Raw genomic sequence first — 24,781 nt, 5'->3', positions numbered from 1 at the left:
AACCCGGAACCGGGTCTCTGGTGGGATGCTGGAGGTGGTAGTCTCAGTGTGGCGGCGACCCGGTCCGTGGCTCAGGGTGGTCAAACCAGTGGCAGTCTTAGTGTAATAACAAATGTCCGACTACGCCACCCGTGGATTGCGGTCAGTGGGGACCGCAGCTGCGCTGCAGACCGCTGAGGCTGATGTTGTAAGCGCAGCCAAGTATGGGATAACTCCCCATGGGAGAAGTATTGCCTCAGGGCAGCTAGTATGGATGATGGGAGTGATGGTGTGAGCGTCCCAGTACTAATGGTGCTGGTGCGGCGATGAAACACAGAGACGTGTAGTGCAGTTCAGGGTCTTTACTGATGGTATAAAGCAGACCCTCCCGGGAGTACTGGTTAGCAGTAGAGGCCTGGTCAGTCTGTGAGCAAGCAGGATCTCCCCTGGCCAGGCGGAGTTGTAGGCCTCCCCGTCTATCTGCACTCTTTCCTGGCTACCTTGCTGTAAGCGGTTACAAGTAGCCCACGTCACTGAGTATACCGTGTGGTGCTCACCCGTATGGCTGGTGACTTGGGGCCTTCTGTTAGCCTCCGCTCCTGGATGGCGGCGCTGGTCCCTTCCTTGTGACTGAGCCTCCGGGCTTCTATGGCCAGAGGACCTGGAATCCCCTGCCGGCTGGTTTCTGCTGCTGGGTGTATATCAGTCCCCACAGCCTCGGACTCCGGTGTCCGGTTGTAGTGTCCTCAGCCAGGGCGAGCTCTGCTCAGCTCCAGCCCCTGGTCTTCAGCTCCTGTTCCTACAGAGCTCCTGCTGTATCTTTCCCTCTCCAAGCTCTAACTGACCTAATCCCGCCCCAGACCCAGTTTATAAGGGCAGATTCCTCCCCTCCCAGGTCTTGGCGGGCAGTGTTGCATGCTTAGGGCTCCTGACCAGAGAAACCTCCCACTTGCTCTCAGACGTAATATTTCTATTACTGTGGCAACCAGACCCCTGGGGTGCCACATAAACATTTACCCTTACAGAAGGGTAGGGTGGGTGGGAGATTCCTCTTCTCTTTCAGGATGTCCCCAAGATGGCTGCTCACTTCCTGGATAATCCCTTATGTATCCCTTCCCTGTTATACCCACGCCTATTGTCCCTCCTCCCCCCGCTGATAAGCCCCATAGCCTCTCCTACTAAATTAACCCTATCCGTAACCCTCAACCCAATTTACACTGAATTTCTTGCCCCAACCCTGTCATGTCGGCCTCCCTTCTATGGCAGGGCCCAGTACGGCCTCACTCACTTGGAATTTTTTTTTAACACTTTCCAGTACATCACACGATAAAATGAACGGTGTCATTCAAAAGAACAACTCGTCTTGCAAAAAACAAACCCTTATATGGCTATGTGGATGAAAAAATAAAAAAGTTACGGCTCTTAGAAGAAGGGGAGGAAAAAAACCAAACAATTCCTTTCTTTTTTCAGTTTAAGGAATTATCTACTTTACCAAAGAATATTAGTTAGAAAGGTCACACAGTGATCAGCTGATCAAGATCAGGTGTATTGTGTGGGAGGAACTGTCAGCGCAGCAAGTGTTCAATTTCCCAACAGCGCCACCACAGGAGAAATGAAGCATTACACACTCCCTATTGAAATCAACAGGCAATTTATGGACGAGACACGTTCTTTGTAGAGTCTTTCCAGTCCATCTAACAGATGAGGGTCTTAAATGACAGATGCCCCTCTATTCACTGCCTATTTTTTTTTTTTTTTAACTCAGAAGTACCTTTAGGCTTTGCACAAAAATGAAAATAATAATAATCTTTATTTATATAGCGCCAACATAATCCGCAAGTAATGGACGGATGATGATATGATGCAGCTGGGCTTATAGGACTAGTATGCAATGACTCTGACCAGCATCACTTGGACCATGATATTTTCTGCTTCCCTCCCGCCCCCCGATTAGCAGCCAGTCAGATTTAATCTGGCGCATGTTTAGTCTTTGATAAAAGCTGTCTCACAGCTTGACAGTCTCATAAAGAGCCGGATAGAGCCACACTGCTTTCCTGCCCTTATCGTCCTCAGACACGGGGGCCCAGCTGGGTTCTCTGTGTGCAATTACTAACCATATCTGCCCCTGCTCCCTGTAAATTATGAAAGTGAAGAGCGGCATTGAGCAGGTGTGTGAGACTCCGCAGAATGAAGGCATTACTTAAGTCTTCTTTTATTTGTCACACTGGGAATGTGGAAGACTGGAAAAAGAAAAAATATATATATATCTTCACTTTGTAAACTCCAATGTGAGCACTTCTTAAGTATTAACTGCTCAGCAGGAAGGTCATGCAACTTTCAATGATACATTGTTTAATTGCTGAAGTGAATGGGGTCTGAGCTGCAGCACCTGAGAACGACCACTAGATTGTACGCAGCTGTGCGGTGCCGGCTTTGTGCATTCTGTACATTTGCCCATAGCGGGGGCTGCAAACAGCTGATACCAGGTGTCAGATCCCACTGATCTGATATTGATGGCCTAAGGATAGGTCATTATGTACGTTATGGTCAACGCTTTAAGGAGGTCCCATCCGTTGGCCAAACACCCGTCTTCTCCCCTATACAGAGAGGAGAGTTTGGTTGGGTTTATAATAGCCAATGATGGTCGCCAATGATGGTCTTAAGCAACCACTGATTGGTTACATATCTGCTTGTTTAATAACCTCTTTAGACAGGCCATCTGTGCTGTAATTGATAATTAATCGTTCTGTGGTGTGCGTAGACTTTCATTGTTCTCGGCAGCACATGTGTCACGCTGTGACCATAGGAAAGCCGGGGAAGAGAGACCCTAAACTGTCCCTTAATCTACAGGAGCCCTAGTCTATCCCTAACCACAGGATTACCCCTGAAGGTGGAGATGCCTGGGTCTCGTACCCCTTTGTGCCCCTAAGAAATCATACGCTGCTCTCACCCTCCCCCCAAGTAGTAAAGGAGCAGGGGTGAAAGGGTAACACCGGCTGGACAGACAGGGGGAAACCAAGGCTCACTCAAACGACAGACACACAGGATAAAATACAAAGGGAAAATGGGTGCACAGTAAAGAGGCAGAAAAGCCACACAAAGAACGCCAAAAGGGGAAGGTAGTGGTATTCACAACAAACCGCATGCAACAATCTCAAGACGACAAGAGCAACTCTCAAGGACACTTTCTCCAATGAAGCCAGGAACAGAATGAAAATTCTATTGCTCACATGGAGGGAAGCCAGACACAGGTTTATATAATGGAAGGGTGTGGTTCCAAAAAGCAGCACAGCCAATAGACCACAAGGAACTCTAAACCTTTACCACGCCACAAGAAACCGGTTACTCATGAATGGCCATTTAGATTTAAAGAGGACCTATGCTCACCTAATCGCTGCAATCTTATAATCTCAGATGTACCACAGGTCCCAGCAGAATGCGGCACATTCATGACAACATATCCTGCTGACACAAGACAATGTGCTGCCGAGAACAATAATTTTTAAATAAGCCTAAAAATCATATCACTTGATGAACGAGCAAAACACTTGTTCCCGATAATCGGGCAGTGTAAATGCATCTTAAAACCCCCCATACTTGATGGATAGCTGTTGGTCAAACAATGGTTCCACAGAACGTACAGCCGACAATTATCTCCCTCGACTTTCCCATACACAAGAACGTTAAGTCCAGCCAAGTGTGCCGGTGGAGAGAGCCGTTGATACACTCCTATGGCAGTGACATCTTCCAGAGAGCAAAATAATTGGTCATCCAAAATTGTATTGACATCATCTGTCGAGGAAGAATTGTGAGACCCCCATAGACATTAGATTTCGGACGATTCTGCTGATAATATGCCATTAGCATCCTTAAGAATAAAAAAGCAGACTTTGTTGAAATTCCTGCATAAGCATTTAGATAAATCCTGCAGAATAACAACAACAAAAAACCTCTTCAGTGCCTGCCATCACTAATGGGGATGTTATATGAAATCAGCCTTTCACTGGCACTGTGTTGTGCACTGTGACTGCTCTGGCACTTTCACAGGGGTCTGTTATGAGTCCCCCATGTTATGGGGTACACTGCTGCTTTGGTGTGGTTCCAGTTCTCCATCCTGTATTAGTGACCCCCTGGTGATCTATCTGGAGTCTGTATTGGAAATTCCAACAGATCGACATTTCTAATTCTAAGTAGCACAAAAGCACCTTGAGATGTGAGATGTCCATCTCTGCTCCAGTCATTGACCAGCACTTATAGTGTCCTTGTGTTATATTTCACAGATGGATTTAACTGTAGACAAAGGAAGGGCAACAATGTTGCAAAGTGGATTTTCTCCTGGATCTCATATAATGAAGCGATATACTGTACACCAGAAGCTGGGTAGTGGATCCTTTGCTACTACATACTTGGTAACTGATTTAAAAGAGGAAGAATCTCAGTAAGTACAGTACATAGAATTAAGAAAAACGGTCAGCAACCAGGATTGTAGTACATTGGGAACAAGTCTATTACTTTTATTCATATTTACATTCTGTACTGATCCTGAGTTACATCCTGTATTATACTCCAGAGCTGCACTCACTATTCTGCTGGTGCAGTCACTGTGTACATACATTACATTACTGATCCTGAGTTACATCCTGTATTATACTCCAGAGCTGCACTCACTATTCTGCTGGTGCAGTCACTGTGTACATACATTACATTACTTATCCTGTACTGATTCTGAGTTACATCCTGTATTATACTCCAGAGCTGCACTCACTATTCTGCTGGTGCAGTCACTGTGTACATACATTACATTACTGATCCTGAGTTACATCCTGTATTATACTCCAGAGCTGCACTCACTATTCTGCTTGTGCAGTCACTGTGTACATACATTACATTACTGATCCTGTACTGATCCTGAGTTACATCCTGTATTATACTCCAGAGCTGCACTCACTATTCTGCTGGTGCAGTCACTGTGTACATACATTACATTACTGATCCTGTGCTGATCCTGAGTTACATCCTGTATTATACCCCAGAGCTGCACTCACTATTCTGCTGGTGCAGTCACTGTGTACATACATTACATTACTGATCCTGTACTGATCCTGAGTTACAACCTGTATTATACTCCAGAGCTGCACTCACTATTCTGCTGGTGCAGTCACTGTGTACATACATTACATTACTGATCCTATGTTACATCCTGTATTATATCCCAGAGCTGCACTCACTATTCTACTAGTGCAGTCACTGTGTACATACATTACATTACTGATCCTGAGTTACATCCTGTATTATACTCCAGAGCTGCACTCACTATTCTGCTAGTGCAGTCACTGTGTTCATACATTACATTACTGATTCTGTACTGATCCTGAGTTACATCCTGTATTATACTCCAGAGCTGCACTCACTATTCTGCTGGTGCAGTCACTGTGTACATACATTACATTACTGATTCTGTACTGATCCTGAGTTACCTCCTGTATTATACTCCAGAGCTGCACTCACTATTCTACTGGTGCAGTCACTGTGTACATACATTACATTACTGATCCTGAGTTACATCCTTTATTATACTCCAGAGCTGCGCTCACTATTCTGCTGGTGCAGTCACTGTGTTCATACATTACATTACTGATCCTGTACTGATTCTGAGTTACATCCTGTATTATACTCCAGAACTGCACTCACTATTCTGCTGGTGCAGTCACTGTGTACATTACATTACTGATCCTGTACTGATCCTGAGTTACATCCTGTATTATACTCCAGAGCTGCACTCACTATTCTGCTGGTGCAGTCACTGTGTACATACATTACATTACTGATTCTGTACTGATCCTGAGTTACCTCCTGTATTATACTCCAGAGCTGCACTCACTATTCTACTGGTGCAGTCACTGTGTACATACATTACATTACTGATCCTGAGTTACATCCTTTATTATACTCCAGAGCTGCGCTCACTATTCTGCTGGTGCAGTCACTGTGTTCATACATTACATTACTGATCCTGTACTGATTCTGAGTTACATCCTGTATTATACTCCAGAACTGCACTCACTATTCTGCTGGTGCAGTCACTGTGTACATTACATTACTGATCCTGTACTGATCCTGAGTTACATCCTGTATTATACTCCAGAGCTGCACTCACTATTCTGCTGGTGCAGTCACTGTGTACATACATTACATTACTGATCCTGTACTGATCCTGAGTTACATCCTGTATTATACTCCAGAGCTGCACTCACTCTTCTGCTGGTGCAGTCACTGTGTTCATACATTACATTACTGATCCTGAGTTACATCCTTTATTATACTCCAGAGCTGCGCTCACTATTCTGCTGGTGCAGTCACTGTGTTCATACATTACATTACTGATCCTGTACTGATTCTGAGTTACATCCTGTATTATACTCCAGAACTGCACTCACTATTCTGCTGGTGCAGTCACTGTGTACATTACATTACTGATCCTGTACTGATCCTGAGTTACATCCTGTATTATACTCCAGAGCTGCACTCACTATTCTGCTGGTGCAGTCACTGTGTACATACATTACATTACTGATCCTGTACTGATCCTGAGTTACATCCTGTATTATACTCCAGAGCTGCACTCACTATTCTACTGGTGCAGTCACTGTGTACATACATTACATTACTTATCCTGTACTGATCCTGAGTTACATCCTGTATTATACCCCAGAGCTGCACTCACTATTCTGCTGGTGCAGTCACTGTGTGCATACATTACATTACTGATTCTGTACTGATCCTGAGTTACATCCTGTATTATACTCCAGAGCCGCACTCACTATTCTGCTGGTGCAGTCACTGTGTACATACATTACATTGCTGATTCTGTACTGATCCTGAGTTACATCCTGTATTATACTCCAGAGCTGCACTCACTATTCTGCTGGTGCAGTCACTGCGTACATACATTACATTACTTATCCTGAGTTACATCCTGTATTATACTCCAGAGCTGCACTCACTATTCTGCTGGTGCAGCCACTGTGTACATACATTACATTACTGATCCTGTACTGATCCGGAGTTATATCCTGTATTATACTCCAGAGCTGCACTCACTATTCTGCTGGTGCAGTCACTGTGTACATACATTACATTACTGATCCTGTACTGATCCTGAGTTACATCCTGTATTATACTCCAGTGCTGCACTCACTATTCTGCTGGTGCAGTCACTGCGTACATACATTACATTACTTATCCTGTAGTGATCCGGAGTTACATCATGTATTATACTCCAGAGCTGCACTCACTATTCTGCTGGTGCAGTCACTGTGTACATGCATTATATCACTGATCCTGAGTTACATCCTATATTATACTCCAGAGCTGCACTCACTATTCTGCTGGTGCCGTCACTGTGTACATACCTTACACTACTTATCCTGTACTGATCCCGAGTTACATCATGTATTATACTCCAGAGCTGCACTCACTATTCTGCTGGTTCAGTCACTGTGTACATACATTACATTACTGATCCTGAGTTACATCCTGTATTATACTCCAGAGCTGCACTCACTATTCTGCTGGTGCAGTCACTGTGTACATACATTACATTACTTATCCTGTACTGATTCTGAGTTACATCCTGTATTATACTCCAGAGCTGCACTCACTATTCTGCTTGTGCAGTCACTGTGTACATACATTACATTACTGATCCTGTACTGATCCTGAGTTACATCCTGTATTATACTCCAGAGCTGCACTCACTATTCTGCTGGTGCAGTCACTGTGTACATACATTACATTACTGATCCTAAGTTACATCCTGTATTATATCCCAGAGCTGCACTCACTATTCTACTGGTGCAGTCACTGTGTACATACATTACATTACTGATCCTAAGTTACATCCTGTATTATATCCCAGAGCTGCACTCACTATTCTACTGGTGCAGTCACTGTGTACATACATTACATTACTGATCCTGAGTTACATCCTGTATTATACTCCAGAGCTGCACTCACTATTCTGCTGGTGCAGTCACTGTGTACATACATTATATTACTGATCCTGAGTTACTTCCTGTATTATACCCCAGAGCTGCACTCTCTATTCTGCTGGTGCAGTCACTGTGTACATACATTACATTACTGATCCTGTACTGTTCTTGAGTTACATCCTGTATTATACCCCAGAGCTGCACTCACTATTCTGCTGGTGCAGTCACTGTGTACATAATGTACATTACTTTTTGTTTCTTTATTAGATACTTTCTAAAAAGTTTTTGATGCTTAATAAAAGTTCACATCTCAAAATTAAGCTCTGAGCAGACACTGATCAAGCAGAAAATGCAAGAGGATCCTAGCTTTGAAGAATGCAGAATTGTGAATACAGCTCTGAGTTATGACGCAGGATGTAACTCAGTATCATGTTCTGGTGCTTGATTTGGGGTTTATATGAAGTTGAATGTACTGTACACACTTTTATTACTATTATATTAGACTGTTAGAAGTTTCTGCTGTTGAATAACTGATAGTGTTTTTATTTCCCTGTATATATAATGAGATTACCGCCATATGGCCTCTCTAAAGGGCATCCAGTTACAGTTACAGGCGACTTGTTTGGTTTCCATGGGGTCGCCTTGTTTTTCTCCCAGAGCTGACACCTCTGTTAATTGTTGTTGGAAAGCAACAAACTTACATAAGAAGACGAGTACTAGCGAGGCAGACGTGCAGAAACAAGATACGTCATGAAACTCTCCGCTTACGATTAGATTACCATGAGTCACGTATTTCATATTCATGAACATTATTATGATAAATTTTCATATACAGGCTCTCCACTGTATCCTGCTTCTGCCCCACCTTGGCAATGTGCAATAAGGGTTCTGCAGTGTGTGAATATAGTGGCTCGCTATCTACAGTAGCATGTAAAAGTTTGGGCACCCCTGGCCAAAATTACTGTTATTGTGAACAGTTCAGCAAGTAGAAGGTGAAATGATCTTTAAAAGGCCAAAAGTTAAAGATGACACATTTCCTTTGTATTTTAGGCAGAAAAAAAAAATATTGTCATTTTTTACATTTTACAAAAATTACAAAAAGTAAAAAGGGCCAATGCAAAAGTTTGGGCACCCTTGGAGATTTGTGTGCTCAGATAACTTTGACCAAGGTTTCTGATCTTAATTAGCCTGTTAGGGTTATGGCTTGGCCACTATTATTGTTAGGAAAGGCCAGGTGATGCAAATTTCCCAGCTTTATAAAAACCCAGCCTCCTCTAACCTTGTGCCAAAAAACAGCAGCCATGGGTTATTCTAAGCAGCTGCCTAGCACTTTGAAAATGAAAATGGTGGAGGCCCACAAAGCAGGAGAAGGCTATAAGAAGATAGCAAAGCATTTTCAATTTGCCTTTTCCTCAGTTCGAAATGTAATTAAGAAATGGTAGTTACCAGGAACAGTGGAGGTCAAGAAAAGGTCTGGAAGCCCAAGAAAAATTTCAGTGAGAGCTGCTCGTAGGATTGCTAGAGAGGCAAATCACAACCCCCTCGCTTGACTGCAGAAGACCTTCAGAAAATATTTTTTTTGTTCCTATAAAAGTAGTAAAAATAATAAGCAATTACAAAAACGTATTTCTTTTCTGTGAGTCTCCCTGTCTCAAACTTAACATTACAGGCAGGAAAGAGCTTAAACGGCTGAGCCGCAAGCTCTAGTGATGGCATGGGGAGAATTTTGTGCACTTGATATGTACTGCAGGATCTGACTACAGGCAGATTATACTGATAGAAATACACTGCTGTGTACAATATATGTATTTATATTTTAGAGGGAGAATAAGAGATTTTTTTCATCCTATAAAATTGCTAAAAAATAATAAGGAAAAACACTTGATAATGAAAAAAATAAAGTAAATTTTAATGCGCTTTAAAAAAAATATTAAACATCACAAATCAACACATAACACAGACATATTTGGTGTACCTGTAATCGTAACAACCCGCACAACACAGCGATCAGATTATTTATGAGGATCGGTATATGGCGTAAAAAATGGCATGACTTGATACTTTTTTACTATTAAACCCATAAAAAATGTAAAAAACTGTAATGGTGAGGCTGTGTTCACACGTAGCGTAAATGCTGCATTCTTTCTGCTTTTTTCCTGCAGGAGTCTGCACCAAGCAATAACAATTTTCTCTGATTGTTGCGTGTTTGCTGTGTTTCTTTTATGTGCTTTCCTGCTTATTTGATGCGTTTTTGGGGCCGATATGAAGCAGAGTTTTCTTCATGTGTTTTTTTGGGAAGAAGCCAATAGAGAAAAAATGAACCAAAACCGCAGAGTTCAGCAGAGTCTTCAGACCACAGGGGCGGAGATTTCATGGAATCACATCCACTTTGCTTGGAAATTTAGATAATACACACAGTGATGTCACAGTACAGGGATAATAAACACAGTGATGTCACAGTATAGAGATAATAAACAGTGATGTCACAGTACAGGGATAATAAACACAGTGATGTCACAGTACAGGGATAATACACAGTGATGTCACAGTACAGGGATAATACACACAGTGATGTCACAGTACAGGGATAATACACACAGTGCTGTCACAGTACAGAGATAATACACACTGTATTGTCACAGTACAGGGATAATATACACAGTGATGTCACAGTACAGGGATAATACACACAGTGATGTCACAGTATAGCGATAATAAACACAGTGATGTCACAGTACAGGGATAATAAACACAGTGATGTCACAGTACAGGGATAATACACACAGTGATATCACAGTACAGGGATAATACACATAGTGATGTCCCAGTACAGAGATGATACACACAGTGATGGCACAGTACAGGGATAATACACACAGTGATGTCACAGCACAGGGATAATACACACAGAGATGTCACAGTACAGGGATAATAAACACAGTGATGTCACAGTACAGGGATAATACACATAGTGATGTCACAGTACAGGGATAATAAACACAGTGATGTCACAGTACAGGGATAATAAACACAGTGATGTCACAGTACAGGGATAATATACACAATGATGTCACAGTACAGGGATAATACACAGTGATGTCACAGTACAGGGATAATACACACAGTGATGTCACAGTACAGGGATAGTAAACACAGTGATGTCACAGTACAGGGATAATAAACACAGTGATGTCACAGTATAGAGATAATACACACAGTGATGTCACAGTACAGTGATAATGCACACAGTGATGTCACAGTACAGTGATAATGTACACAGTGATGTCACAGTACAGGGATAATACACAGTGGTTTCACAGTACAGGGATAACACACACAGTGATGTCACAGTACAGGGATAATAAACAGTGATGTCACAGTATAGAGATAATAAACAGTGATGTCACAGTACAGGGACAATAAATACAGTGATGTCACAGTACAGGGATAATACACAGTGATGTCACAGTACAGGGATCATACACACAGTGATGTCACAGTACAGGGATAATACACACCGTGCTGTCACAGTACAGAGATAATACACACAGTGATGTCACAGTACTGGGATAATACACACTGTGATGTCACAGTACAGGGATAATACACACAGTGATGTCACAGTACAGGGATAATACACACAGTGATGCCACAGTACAGGGATAATACACATAGTGATGTCACAGTACAGAGATAATACACACAGTGATGTCAAAGTACAGGGATAATACAGTGATGTCACAGTACAGGGATAATACACACAGTGATGTCACAGTACAGGGATAATACACACAGTGATGTCATAGTACAGGGATAATACACACAATGATGTCACAGTACAGGGATAATAACCACAGTGATGTCACAGTACAGGGATAATACACACAGTGCTGTCACAGTACAGAGATAATACACACAGTGATGTCACAGTACAGGGATAATACACACAGTGATGTCACAGTACAGGGATAATACACATAGTGATGTCACAATACAGGGATAATAAACATAGTGATGTCACAGTACAGGCATAATACACATAGTGATGTCACAGTACAGGGATAATACACACAGTGATGTCACAGTACAGTGATAATATACACAGTGGTGTCACAGTACAGGGATAATACACACAATGATGTCACAGTACAGGGATAATAAACAGTGATGTCACAGTACAGGGATAATACACACAGTGATGTCACAGTACAGGGATAATAACCACAGTGATGTCACAGTACAGGGGTAATACACACAGTGATGTCACAGTACAGGGATAATACAAACAGTGATGTCACAGTACAGAGATAATAAACACAGTGATGTCACAGTACAGGGATAATACACACAGTGATGTCACAGTACAGGGATAATATACACAGTGGAGTCACAGTACAGGGATATTACACACAGTGATGTCACAGTACAGGGATAATACACATAGTGATGTCACAGTACAGGGATAATACACACAGTGATGTCACAGTACAGGGATAATAACCACAGTGATGTCACAGTACAGGGATAATACACATAGTGATGTCCCAGTACAGAGATGATACACACAGTGATGTCACAGTACAGGGATAATACACACAGTGATGTCACAGCACAGGGATAATACACACAGTGATGTCACAGTACAGGGATAATAAACAGTGATGTCACAGTACAGGGATAATACAAATAGTGATGTCACAGTACAGGGATAATGTACACAGTGATGTCACAGTACAGTGATAATGTACACAGTGATGTCACAGTACAGTGATAATGTACACAGTGATGTCACAGTACAGGGATAATACACAGTGGTTTCACAGTACAGGGATCATACACACAGTGATGTCACAGTACAGGGATAATAAACACATTGATGTCACAGTATAGAGATAATAAACAGTGATGTGACAGTACAGGGACAATAAACACAGTGATGTCACAGTACAGGGATAATACACACAGTGATGTCACAGTACAGGGATAATACACATAGTGATGTCACAGTACAGAGATAATACACACAGTGATGTCACAGTACAGGGATAATACACACAGTGATGTCACAGTGCAGGGATAATACACACAGTGATGTCACAGTACAGGGATAATAACCAAAGTGATGTCACAGTACAGGGATCATACACACAGTGCTGTCACAGTACAGAGATAATACACACAGTGATGTCACAGTACAGGGATAATACACACAGTGATGTCACAGTATAGAGATAATAAACACAGTGATGTCACAGTACAGGGATCATACACACAGTGCTGTCACAGTACAGAGATAATACACACAGTGATGTCACAGTACAGGGATAATACACACAGTGATGTCACAGTATAGAGATAATAAACACAGTGATGTCACAGTACAGGGATCTTAAACACAGTGATGTCACAGCACAGGGATAATACACACACTGATGTCAAAGTACAGGGATAATACACATAGTGATGTCCCAGTACAGAGATGATACACACAGTGATGTCACAGTACAGGGATAATACACACAGTGATGTCACAGCACAGGGATAATACACACAGTGATGTCACAGTAAAGGGATAATGTACACAGTGATGTCACAGTACAGGGATAATACACAGTGGTGTCACAGTACAGGGATAATACACACAGTGATGTCACAGTACAGGGATAATAAACACAGTGATGTCACAGTACAGGGATAATACACACAGTGATGTTACAGTACAGTGATAATATACACAGTGGAGTCACAGTACAGGGATATTACACACAGTGATGTCACAGTACAGGGATAATAAACACAGTGATGACACAGTACAGGAATAGTACACATAGTGATGTCACAGTACAGGGATAATACACACAGTGATGTCACAGTACAGAGATAATAACCACAGTGATGTCACAGTACAGGGATAATACACACAGTGATGTCACAGTACAGGGATAATACACACAGTGATGTCACAGTACAGGGATAATATAAACAGTGGTGTCACAGTACAGGGATAATACACACTGATGTCACAGTACAGGGATAATAAACACAGTGATGTCACAGTACAGGGATAATACGTATAGTGATGTCACAGTACAGGGATAATACACACAGTGATGTCACAGTACAGGGATAATATACACAGTGATGTCACAGTATAGAGATAATAAACACAGTGGTGTCACAGTACAGGGATAATAAACACAGTGATATCACAGTACAGAGTTAATACACACAGTGATGTCACAGTACAGGGACAATACACACAGTGATGTCCCAGTACAGAGATGATACACACAGTGATGTCACAGTACAGAGATAATACACACAGTGATGTCACAGCACAGAGATAATACACACAGTGATGACACAGTACAGGGATAATAAAAACAGTGATGTCACAGTACAGGGATAATACACATAGTGATGTCACAGTACAGGGATAATAAACACAGTGATGTCACAGTACAGGGATAATAAATACAGTGATGTCACAGTACAGGGATAATATACACAATGATGTCACAGTACAGGGATAATAAACACAGTGATGTCACAGTACAGGGATAATAAACACAGTGATGTCACAGTACAGGGATAATACACAGTGATGTCACAGTACAGGGATAATAAACACAGTGATGTCACAGTACAGGGCTAATACACACAGTGATGTCACAGTACAGGGATAATAAACACAGTGATATCACAGTATAGAGATAATACACACAGTGATGTCACAGTACAGTGATAATGTACACAGTGATGTCACAGTACAGTGATAATGTACACAATGATGTCACAGTACAGGGATAATACACAGTGGTTTCACAGTACAGGGATAATACACACAGTGATGTCACAGTACAGGGATAATATACACACTGATGTCACAGTATAGAGATAATAAACACAGTGATGTTACAGTACAGGGATAATAAACACAGTGATGTCACAGTACTGGGATAATACACACAGTGATGTTGCAGTACAGGGATAATACACATAGTGATGTCCCAGTACAGAGATGATACACACAGTGATGTCACAGTACAGGGATAATACACACAGTGATGTCACAGCACAGGGATAATACACACAGTGATGTCACAGTAAAGGGATAATGTACACAGTAATGTCACAGTACAGGGATAATACACAGTGGTGTCACAGTACAGGGATAATACACACAGTGATGTCACAGTACAGGGATAATAAACACAGTGTTGTCACAGTACAGGGATAATACACATAGTGATGTCACAGTACAGGGATAATAAACAGTGATGTCACAGTACAGGGATAATACACATAGTGATGTCACAGTACAGGGATAATACACACAGTGATGTCACAGTACAGGGATAATATAAACAGTGGTGTCACAGTACAGGGATAATACACACTGATGTCACAGTACAGGGATAATAAACACAGTGATGTCACAGTACAGGGATAATACGTGTAGTGATGTCACAGTACAGGGATAATACACACAGTGATGTCACAGTACAAGGATAATAACCACAGTGATGTCACAGTACAGGGATAATACACACAGTGATGTCACAGTACAGGGATAATACACACAGTGATGCCACAGTACAGAGATAATAAACACAGTGATGTCACAGTACAGGGATAATAAACACAGTGATGTCACAGTACAGGGATAATAAACACAGTGATGTCACAGTACAGGGATAATAAACACAGTGATATCACAGTATAGAGATAATACACACAGTGATGTCACAGTACAGTGATAATGTACACAGTGATGTCACAGTTAAGTGATAATGTACACAGTGATGTCACAGTACAGGGATAATACACAGTGGTTTCACAGTACAGGGATAATACACACAGTGATGTCACAGTACAGGGATAAAAAACACAGTGATGTCACAGTATAGAGATAATAAACAGTGATGTCACAGTTCAGGAATAATAAACACAGTGATGTCACAGTACAGGGATAATACACAGTGATGTCACAGTACAGGGATAATACACATAGTGATGTCACAGTACAGGGATAATACACACAGTGCTGTCACAGTACAGAGATAATACACACAGTGATGTCACAGTACTGGGATAATACACACTGTGATGTCACAGTACAGAGATAATACACACAGTGATGTCACAGTACAGGGATAATACACACAGTGATGTCACAGTACAGGGATAATATACGCACTGATGTCACAGTATAGAGATAATAAACACAGTGATGTTATAGTACAGGGATAATAAACACAGTGATGTCACAGTACAGGGATAATACACACAGTGATGTTGCAGTACAGGGATAATACACATAGTGATGTCCCAGTACAGAGATGATACACACAGTGATGTCACAGTACAGGGATAATACACACAGTGATGTCACAGCACAGGGATAATACACACAGTGATGTCACAGTAAAGGGATAATGTACACAGTAATGTCACAGTACAGGGATAATACACAGTGGTGTCACAGTACAGGGATAATACACACAGTGATGTCACAGTACAGGGATAATATACACAGTGTTGTCACAGTACAGGGATAATACACATAGTGATGTCACAGTACAGGGATAATACACATAGTGATGTCACAGTACAGGGATAATAAACACAGTGATGTCACAGTACAGGGATAATACACATAGTGATGTCACAGTACAGGGATAATACACACAGTGATGTCACAGTACAGGGATAATATAAACAGTGGTGTCACAGTACATGGATAATACACACTGATGTCACAGTACAGGGATAATAAACACAGTGATGTCACAGTACAGGGATAATACGTGTAGTGATGTCACAGTACACGGATAATACACACAGTGATGTCACAGTACAGGGATAATAACCACAGTGATGTCACAGTACAGGGATTATTCACACAGTGATGTCACAGTACAGGGATAATACACACAGTGATGCCACAGTACAGAGATAATAAACACAGTGATGTCACAGTACAGGGATAATAAACACAGTGATGTCACAGTACAGGGATAATACACACAGTGATTTCACAGTACAGGGATAATAAACACAGTGATGACGCAGTACAGGGATAATACACACAGTGATGTCACAGTACAGGGATAAAACACAGTGATGTCACAGTACAGGGATAATACACACAGTGATGTCACAGTACAGGGATAATATACACAGAGATGTCACAGTACAGGGATAATAAACACAGTGATGTCACAGTACAGGGATAATACACATAGTGATGTCACAGTACAGGGATAATAAACACAGTGATGTCACAGTACAGGGATAATAAACACAGTGATGTCACAGTACAGGGATAATATACACAATGATGTCACAGTACAGGGATAATACACAGTGATGTCACAGTACAGGGATAATACACACAGTGATGTCACAGTACAGGGATAGTAAACACAGTGATGTCACAGTACAGGGATAATAAACACAGTGATGTCACAGTATAGAGATAATACACACAGTGATGTCACAGTACAGTGATAATGCACACAGTGATGTCACAGTACAGTGATAATGTACACAGTGATGTCACAGTACAGGGATAATACACAGTGGTTTCACAGTACAGGGATAACACACACAGTGATGTCACAGTACAGGGATAATAAACAGTGATGTCACAGTATAGAGATAATAAACAGTGATGTCACAGTACAGGGACAATAAATACAGTGATGTCACAGTACAGGGATAATACACAGTGATGTCACAGTACAGGGATCATACACACAGTGATGTCACAGTACAGGGATAATACACACCGTGCTGTCACAGTACAGAGATAATACACACAGTGATGTCACAGTACTGGGATAATACACACTGTGATGTCACAGTACAGGGATAATACACACAGTGATGTCACAGTACAGGGATAATACACACAGTGATGCCACAGTACAGGGATAATACACATAGTGATGTCACAGTACAGAGATAATACACACAGTGATGTCACAGTACAGGGATAATACAGTGATGTCACAGTACAGGGATAATACACACAGTGATGTCACAGTACAGGGATAATACACACAGTGATGTCATAGTACAGGGATAATACACACAATGATGTCACAGTACAGGGATAATAACCACAGTGATGTCACAGTACAGGGATAATACACACAGTGCTGTCACAGTACAGAGATAATACACACAGTGATGTCACAGTACAGGGATAATACACACAGTGATGTCACAGTACAGGGATAATACACATAGTGATGTCACAATACAGGGATAATAAACATAGTAATGTCACAGTACAGGCATAGTACACATAGTGATGTCACAGTACAGGGATAATACACACAGTGATGTCACAGTACAGTGATAATATACACAGTGGTGTCACAGTACAGGGATAATACACACAATGATGTCACAGTACAGGGATAATAAACAGTGATGTCACAGTACAGGGATAATACACACAGTGATGTCACAGTACAGGGATAATAACCACAGTGATGTCACAGTACAGGGGTAATACACACAGTGATGTCACAGTACAGGGATAATACCAACAGTGATGTCACAGTACAGAGATAATAAACACAGTGATGTCACAGTACAGGGATAATACACACAGTGATGTCACAGTACAGGGATAATATACACAGTGGAGTCACAGTACAGGGATATTACACACAGTGATGTCACAGTACAGGGATAATACACATAGTGATGTCACAGTACAGGGATAATACACACAGTGATGTCACAGTACAGGGATAATAACCACAGTGATGTCACAGTACAGGGATAATACACATAGTGATGTCCCAGTACAGAGATGATACACACAGTGATGTCACAGTACAGGGATAATACACACAGTGATGTCACAGCACAGGGATAATACACACAGTGATGTCACAGTACAGGGATAATAAACACAGTGATGTCACAGTACAGGGATAATACAAATAGTGATGTCACAGTACAGGGATAATGTACACAGTGATGTCACAGTACAGTGATAATGTACACAGTGATGTCACAGTACAGTGATAATGTACACAGTGATGTCACAGTACAGGGATAATACACAGTGGTTTCACAGTACAGGGATCATACACACAGTGATGTCACAGTACAGGGATAATAAACACATTGATGTCACAGTATAGAGATAATAAACAGTGATGTGACAGTACAGGGACAATAAACACAGTGATGTCACAGTACAGGGATAATACACACAGTGATGTCACAGTACAGGGATAATACACATAGTGATGTCACAGTACAGAGATAATACACACAGTGATGTCACAGTACAGGGATAATACACACAGTGATGTCACAGTACAGGGATAATACACACAGTGATGTCACAGTACAGGGATAATAACCAAAGTGATGTCACAGTAGAGGGATCATACACACAGTGCTGTCACAGTACAGAGATAATACACACAGTGATGTCACAGTACAGGGATAATACACACAGTGATGTCACAGTATAGAGATAATAAACACAGTGATGTCACAGTACAGGGATCATACACACAGTGCTGTCACAGTACAGAGATAATACACACAGTGATGTCACAGTACAGGGATAATACACACAGTGATGTCACAGTATAGAGATAATAAACACAGTGATGTCACAGTACAGGGATCTTAAACACAGTGATGTCACAGCACAGGGATAATACACACACTGATGTCAAAGTACAGGGATAATACACATAGTGATGTCCCAGTACAGAGATGATACACACAGTGATGTCACAGTACAGGGATAATACACACAGTGATGTCACAGCACAGGGATAATACACACAGTGATGTCACAGTAAAGGGATAATGTACACAGTGATGTCACAGTACAGGGATAATACACAGTGGTGTCACAGTACAGGGATAATACACACAGTGATGTCACAGTACAGGGATAATAAACACAGTGATGTCACAGTACAGGGATAATACACATAGTGATGTCACAGTACAGGGATAATAAACACAGTGATGTCACAGTACAGGGATAATACACATAGTGATGTCACAGTACAGGGATAATACACACAGTGATGTTACAGTACAGTGATAATATACACAGTGGAGTCACAGTACAGGGATATTACACACAGTGATGTCACAGTACAGGGATAATAAACACAGTGATGACACAGTACAGGAATAGTACACATAGTGATGTCACAGTACAGGGATAATACACACAGTGATGTCACAGTACAGAGATAATAACCACAGTGATGTCACAGTACAGGGATAATACACACAGTGATGTCACAGTACAGGGATAATACACACAGTGATGTCACAGTACAGGGATAATATAAACAGTGGTGTCACAGTACAGGGATAATACACACTGATGTCACAGTACAGGGATAATAAACACAGTGATGTCACAGTACAGGGATAATACGTATAGTGATGTCACAGTACAGGGATAATACACACAGTGATGTCACAGTACAGGGATAATATACACAGTGATGTCACAGTATAGAGATAATAAACACAGTGGTGTCACAGTACAGGGATAATAAACACAGTGATATCACAGTACAGAGTTAATACACACAGTGATGTCACAGTACAGGGACAATACACACAGTGATGTCCCAGTACAGAGATGATACACACAGTGATGTCACAGTACAGAGATAATACACACAGTGATGTCACAGCACAGAGATAATACACACAGTGATGACACAGTACAGGGATAATAAAAACAGTGATGTCACAGTACAGGGATAATACACATAGTGATGTCACAGTACAGGGATAATAAACACAGTGATGTCACAGTACAGGGATAATAAATACAGTGATGTCACAGTACAGGGATAATATACACAATGATGTCACAGTACAGGGATAATAAACACAGTGATGTCACAGTACAGGGATAATAAACACAGTGATGTCACAGTACAGGGATAATACACAGTGATGTCACAGTACAGGGATAATAAACACAGTGATGTCACAGTACAGGGCTAATACACACAGTGATGTCACAGTACAGGGATAATAAACACAGTGATATCACAGTATAGAGATAATACACACAGTGATGTCACAGTACAGTGATAATGTACACAGTGATGTCACAGTACAGTGATAATGTACACAATGATGTCACAGTACAGGGATAATACACAGTGGTTTCACAGTACAGGGATAATACACACAGTGATGTCACAGTACAGGGATAATATACACACTGATGTCACAGTATAGAGATAATAAACACAGTGATGTTACAGTACAGGGATAATAAACACAGTGATGTCACAGTACTGGGATAATACACACAGTGATGTTGCAGTACAGGGATAATACACATAGTGATGTCCCAGTACAGAGATGATACACACAGTGATGTCACAGTACAGGGATAATACACACAGTGATGTCACAGCACAGGGATAATACACACAGTGATGTCACAGTAAAGGGATAATGTACACAGTAATGTCACAGTACAGGGATAATACACAGTGGTGTCACAGTACAGGGATAATACACACAGTGATGTCACAGTACAGGGATAATAAACACAGTGTTGTCACAGTACAGGGATAATACACATAGTGATGTCACAGTACAGGGATAATAAACAGTGATGTCACAGTACAGGGATAATACACATAGTGATGTCACAGTACAGGGATAATACACACAGTGATGTCACAGTACAGGGATAATATAAACAGTGGTGTCACAGTACAGGGATAATACACACTGATGTCACAGTACAGGGATAATAAACACAGTGATGTCACAGTACAGGGATAATACGTGTAGTGATGTCACAGTACAGGGATAATACACACAGTGATGTCACAGTACAAGGATAATAACCACAGTGATGTCACAGTACAGGGATAATACACACAGTGATGTCACAGTACAGGGATAATACACACAGTGATGCCACAGTACAGAGATAATAAACACAGTGATGTCACAGTACAGGGATAATAAACACAGTGATGTCACAGTACAGGGATAATAAACAGTGATGTCACAGTACAGGGATAATAAACACAGTGATATCACAGTATAGAGATAATACACACAGTGATGTCACAGTACAGTGATAATGTACACAGTGATGTCACAGTTAAGTGATAATGTACACAGTGATGTCACAGTACAGGGATAATACACAGTGGTTTCACAGTACAGGGATAATACACACAGTGATGTCACAGTACAGGGATAAAAAACACAGTGATGTCACAGTATAGAGATAATAAACAGTGATGTCACAGTTCAGGAATAATAAACACAGTGATGTCACAGTACAGGGATAATACACAGTGATGTCACAGTACAGGGATAATACACATAGTGATGTCACAGTACAGGGATAATACACACAGTGCTGTCACAGTACAGAGATAATACACACAGTGATGTCACAGTACTGGGATAATACACACTGTGATGTCACAGTACAGAGATAATACACACAGTGATGTCACAGTACAGGGATAATACACACAGTGATGTCACAGTACAGGGATAATATACGCACTGATGTCACAGTATAGAGATAATAAACACAGTGATGTTATAGTACAGGGATAATAAACACAGTGATGTCACAGTACAGGGATAATACACACAGTGATGTTGCAGTACAGGGATAATACACATAGTGATGTCCCAGTACAGAGATGATACACACAGTGATGTCACAGTACAGGGATAATACACACAGTGATGTCACAGCACAGGGATAATACACACAGTGATGTCACAGTAAAGGGATAATGTACACAGTAATGTCACAGTACAGGGATAATACACAGTGGTGTCACAGTACAGGGATAATACACACAGTGATGTCACAGTACAGGGATAATATACACAGTGTTGTCACAGTACAGGGATAATACACATAGTGATGTCACAGTACAGGGATAATACACATAGTGATGTCACAGTACAGGGATAATAAACACAGTGATGTCACAGTACAGGGATAATACACATAGTGATGTCACAGTACAGGGATAATACACACAGTGATGTCACAGTACAGGGATAATATAAACAGTGGTGTCACAGTACATGGATAATACACACTGATGTCACAGTACAGGGATAATAAACACAGTGATGTCACAGTACAGGGATAATACGTGTAGTGATGTCACAGTACACGGATAATACACACAGTGATGTCACAGTACAGGGATAATAACCACAGTGATGTCACAGTACAGGGATTATTCACACAGTGATGTCACAGTACAGGGATAATACACACAGTGATGCCACAGTACAGAGATAATAAACACAGTGATGTCACAGTACAGGGATAATAAACACAGTGATGTCACAGTACAGGGATAATACACACAGTGATTTCACAGTACAGGGATAATAAACACAGTGATGACGCAGTACAGGGATAATACACACAGTGATGTCACAGTACAGGGATAAAACACAGTGATGTCACAGTACAGGGATAATACACACAGTGATGTCACAGTACAGGGATAATATACACAGTGATGTCACAGTACAGGGATATTAAACACAGTGATGTCAGAGTACAGGGATAATAAACACAGTGATGTCACAGTACAGGGTTAATACACACAGTGATGTCACAGTACAGGGATAATACACATAGTGATGTCCCAGTACAGAGATGATACACACAGTGATGTCACAATACAGGGATGATACACACAGTGATGTCACAGCACAGGGATAATACACACAGTGATGTCACAGTACAGGGATAATAAACACAGTGATGTCACAGTACAGGGATAATAAATACAGTGATGTCACAGTACAGGGATAATATACACAGTGATGTCACAGTACATGGATAATAAATACAGTGATGTCACAGTACAGGGATAATATGCACAATGATGTCACAGTACAGGGATAATAAACACAGTGATGTCACAGTACAGGGATAATAAACACAGTGATTTCACAGTACAAGGATAATAAACACAGTGATGTCACAGTACAGGGATAATAAACACAGTGATGTCACATTATAGAGATAATACACACAGTGATGTCACAGTACAGTGATAATGTACACAGTGATGTCACAGTACAGTGATAATGTACACAGTGATGTCACAGTACAGGGATAATACATAGTGGTTTCACAGTACAGGGATAATACACACAGTGATGTCACAGTACAGGGATAAAAAACACAGTGATATCACAGTATAGAGATAATAAACAGTGATGTCACAGTACAGGAATAATAAACACAGTGATGTCACAGTACAGGGATAATACACAGTGATGTCACAGTACAGGGATAATACACATAGTGATGTCACAGTACAGTGATAATACACACAGTGCTGTCACAGTACAGAGATAATACACACAGTGATGTTACAGTACTGGGATAATACACACTGTGATGTCACAGTACAGAGATAATACACACAGTGATGTCACAGTACAGGGATAATACACACAGTGATTTCACAGTACAGGGATAATATACGCACTGATGTCACAGTATAGAGATAATAAACACAGTGATGTCACAGTACAGGGATAATACACACAGTGATGTCTCAGTACAGGGATAATATACACAGTGATGTCACAGTATAGAGATAATAAACACAGTGATGTCACAGTACAGGGATCTTAAACACAGTGATGTCACAGTACAGGGATAATACACACAGTGATATCACAGTACAGGGATAATACACATAGTGATGTCCCAGTACAGAGATGACACACACAGTGATGTCACAGAACAGGGATAA

At 41.1% G+C, this 24,781-nt stretch overlaps 1 protein-coding gene across 2 annotated transcripts in view; it reads left to right on the top strand.

Annotated features, from left to right (window-relative positions):
• LOC141174663 (serine/threonine-protein kinase Nek11-like) overlaps nucleotides 1–24,781 on the top strand; it is a 490,513-nt gene that overhangs the window by 10,889 nt on the left and 454,843 nt on the right. For both annotated transcript variants that reach the window (XM_073659587.1, XM_073659586.1), the window contains exon 2: nucleotides 4,260–4,417. In XM_073659587.1, the coding sequence (XP_073515688.1) occupies nucleotides 4,260–4,417 (158 nt within the window). The remainder of the gene's footprint in view (nucleotides 1–4,259; nucleotides 4,418–24,781) is intronic.

Source organism: Phyllobates terribilis, unplaced genomic scaffold (genome assembly GCF_046119375.1).
Source record: "Phyllobates terribilis strain yellow unplaced genomic scaffold, ASM4611937v1 Scaffold_13__5_contigs__length_258822181, whole genome shotgun sequence".
Classification (NCBI taxonomy): domain Eukaryota; kingdom Metazoa; phylum Chordata; class Amphibia; order Anura; family Dendrobatidae; genus Phyllobates; species Phyllobates terribilis.
Note: the sequence above shows the minus strand (reverse complement) of the source record. Positions and strands in the feature narration are given on the sequence as shown.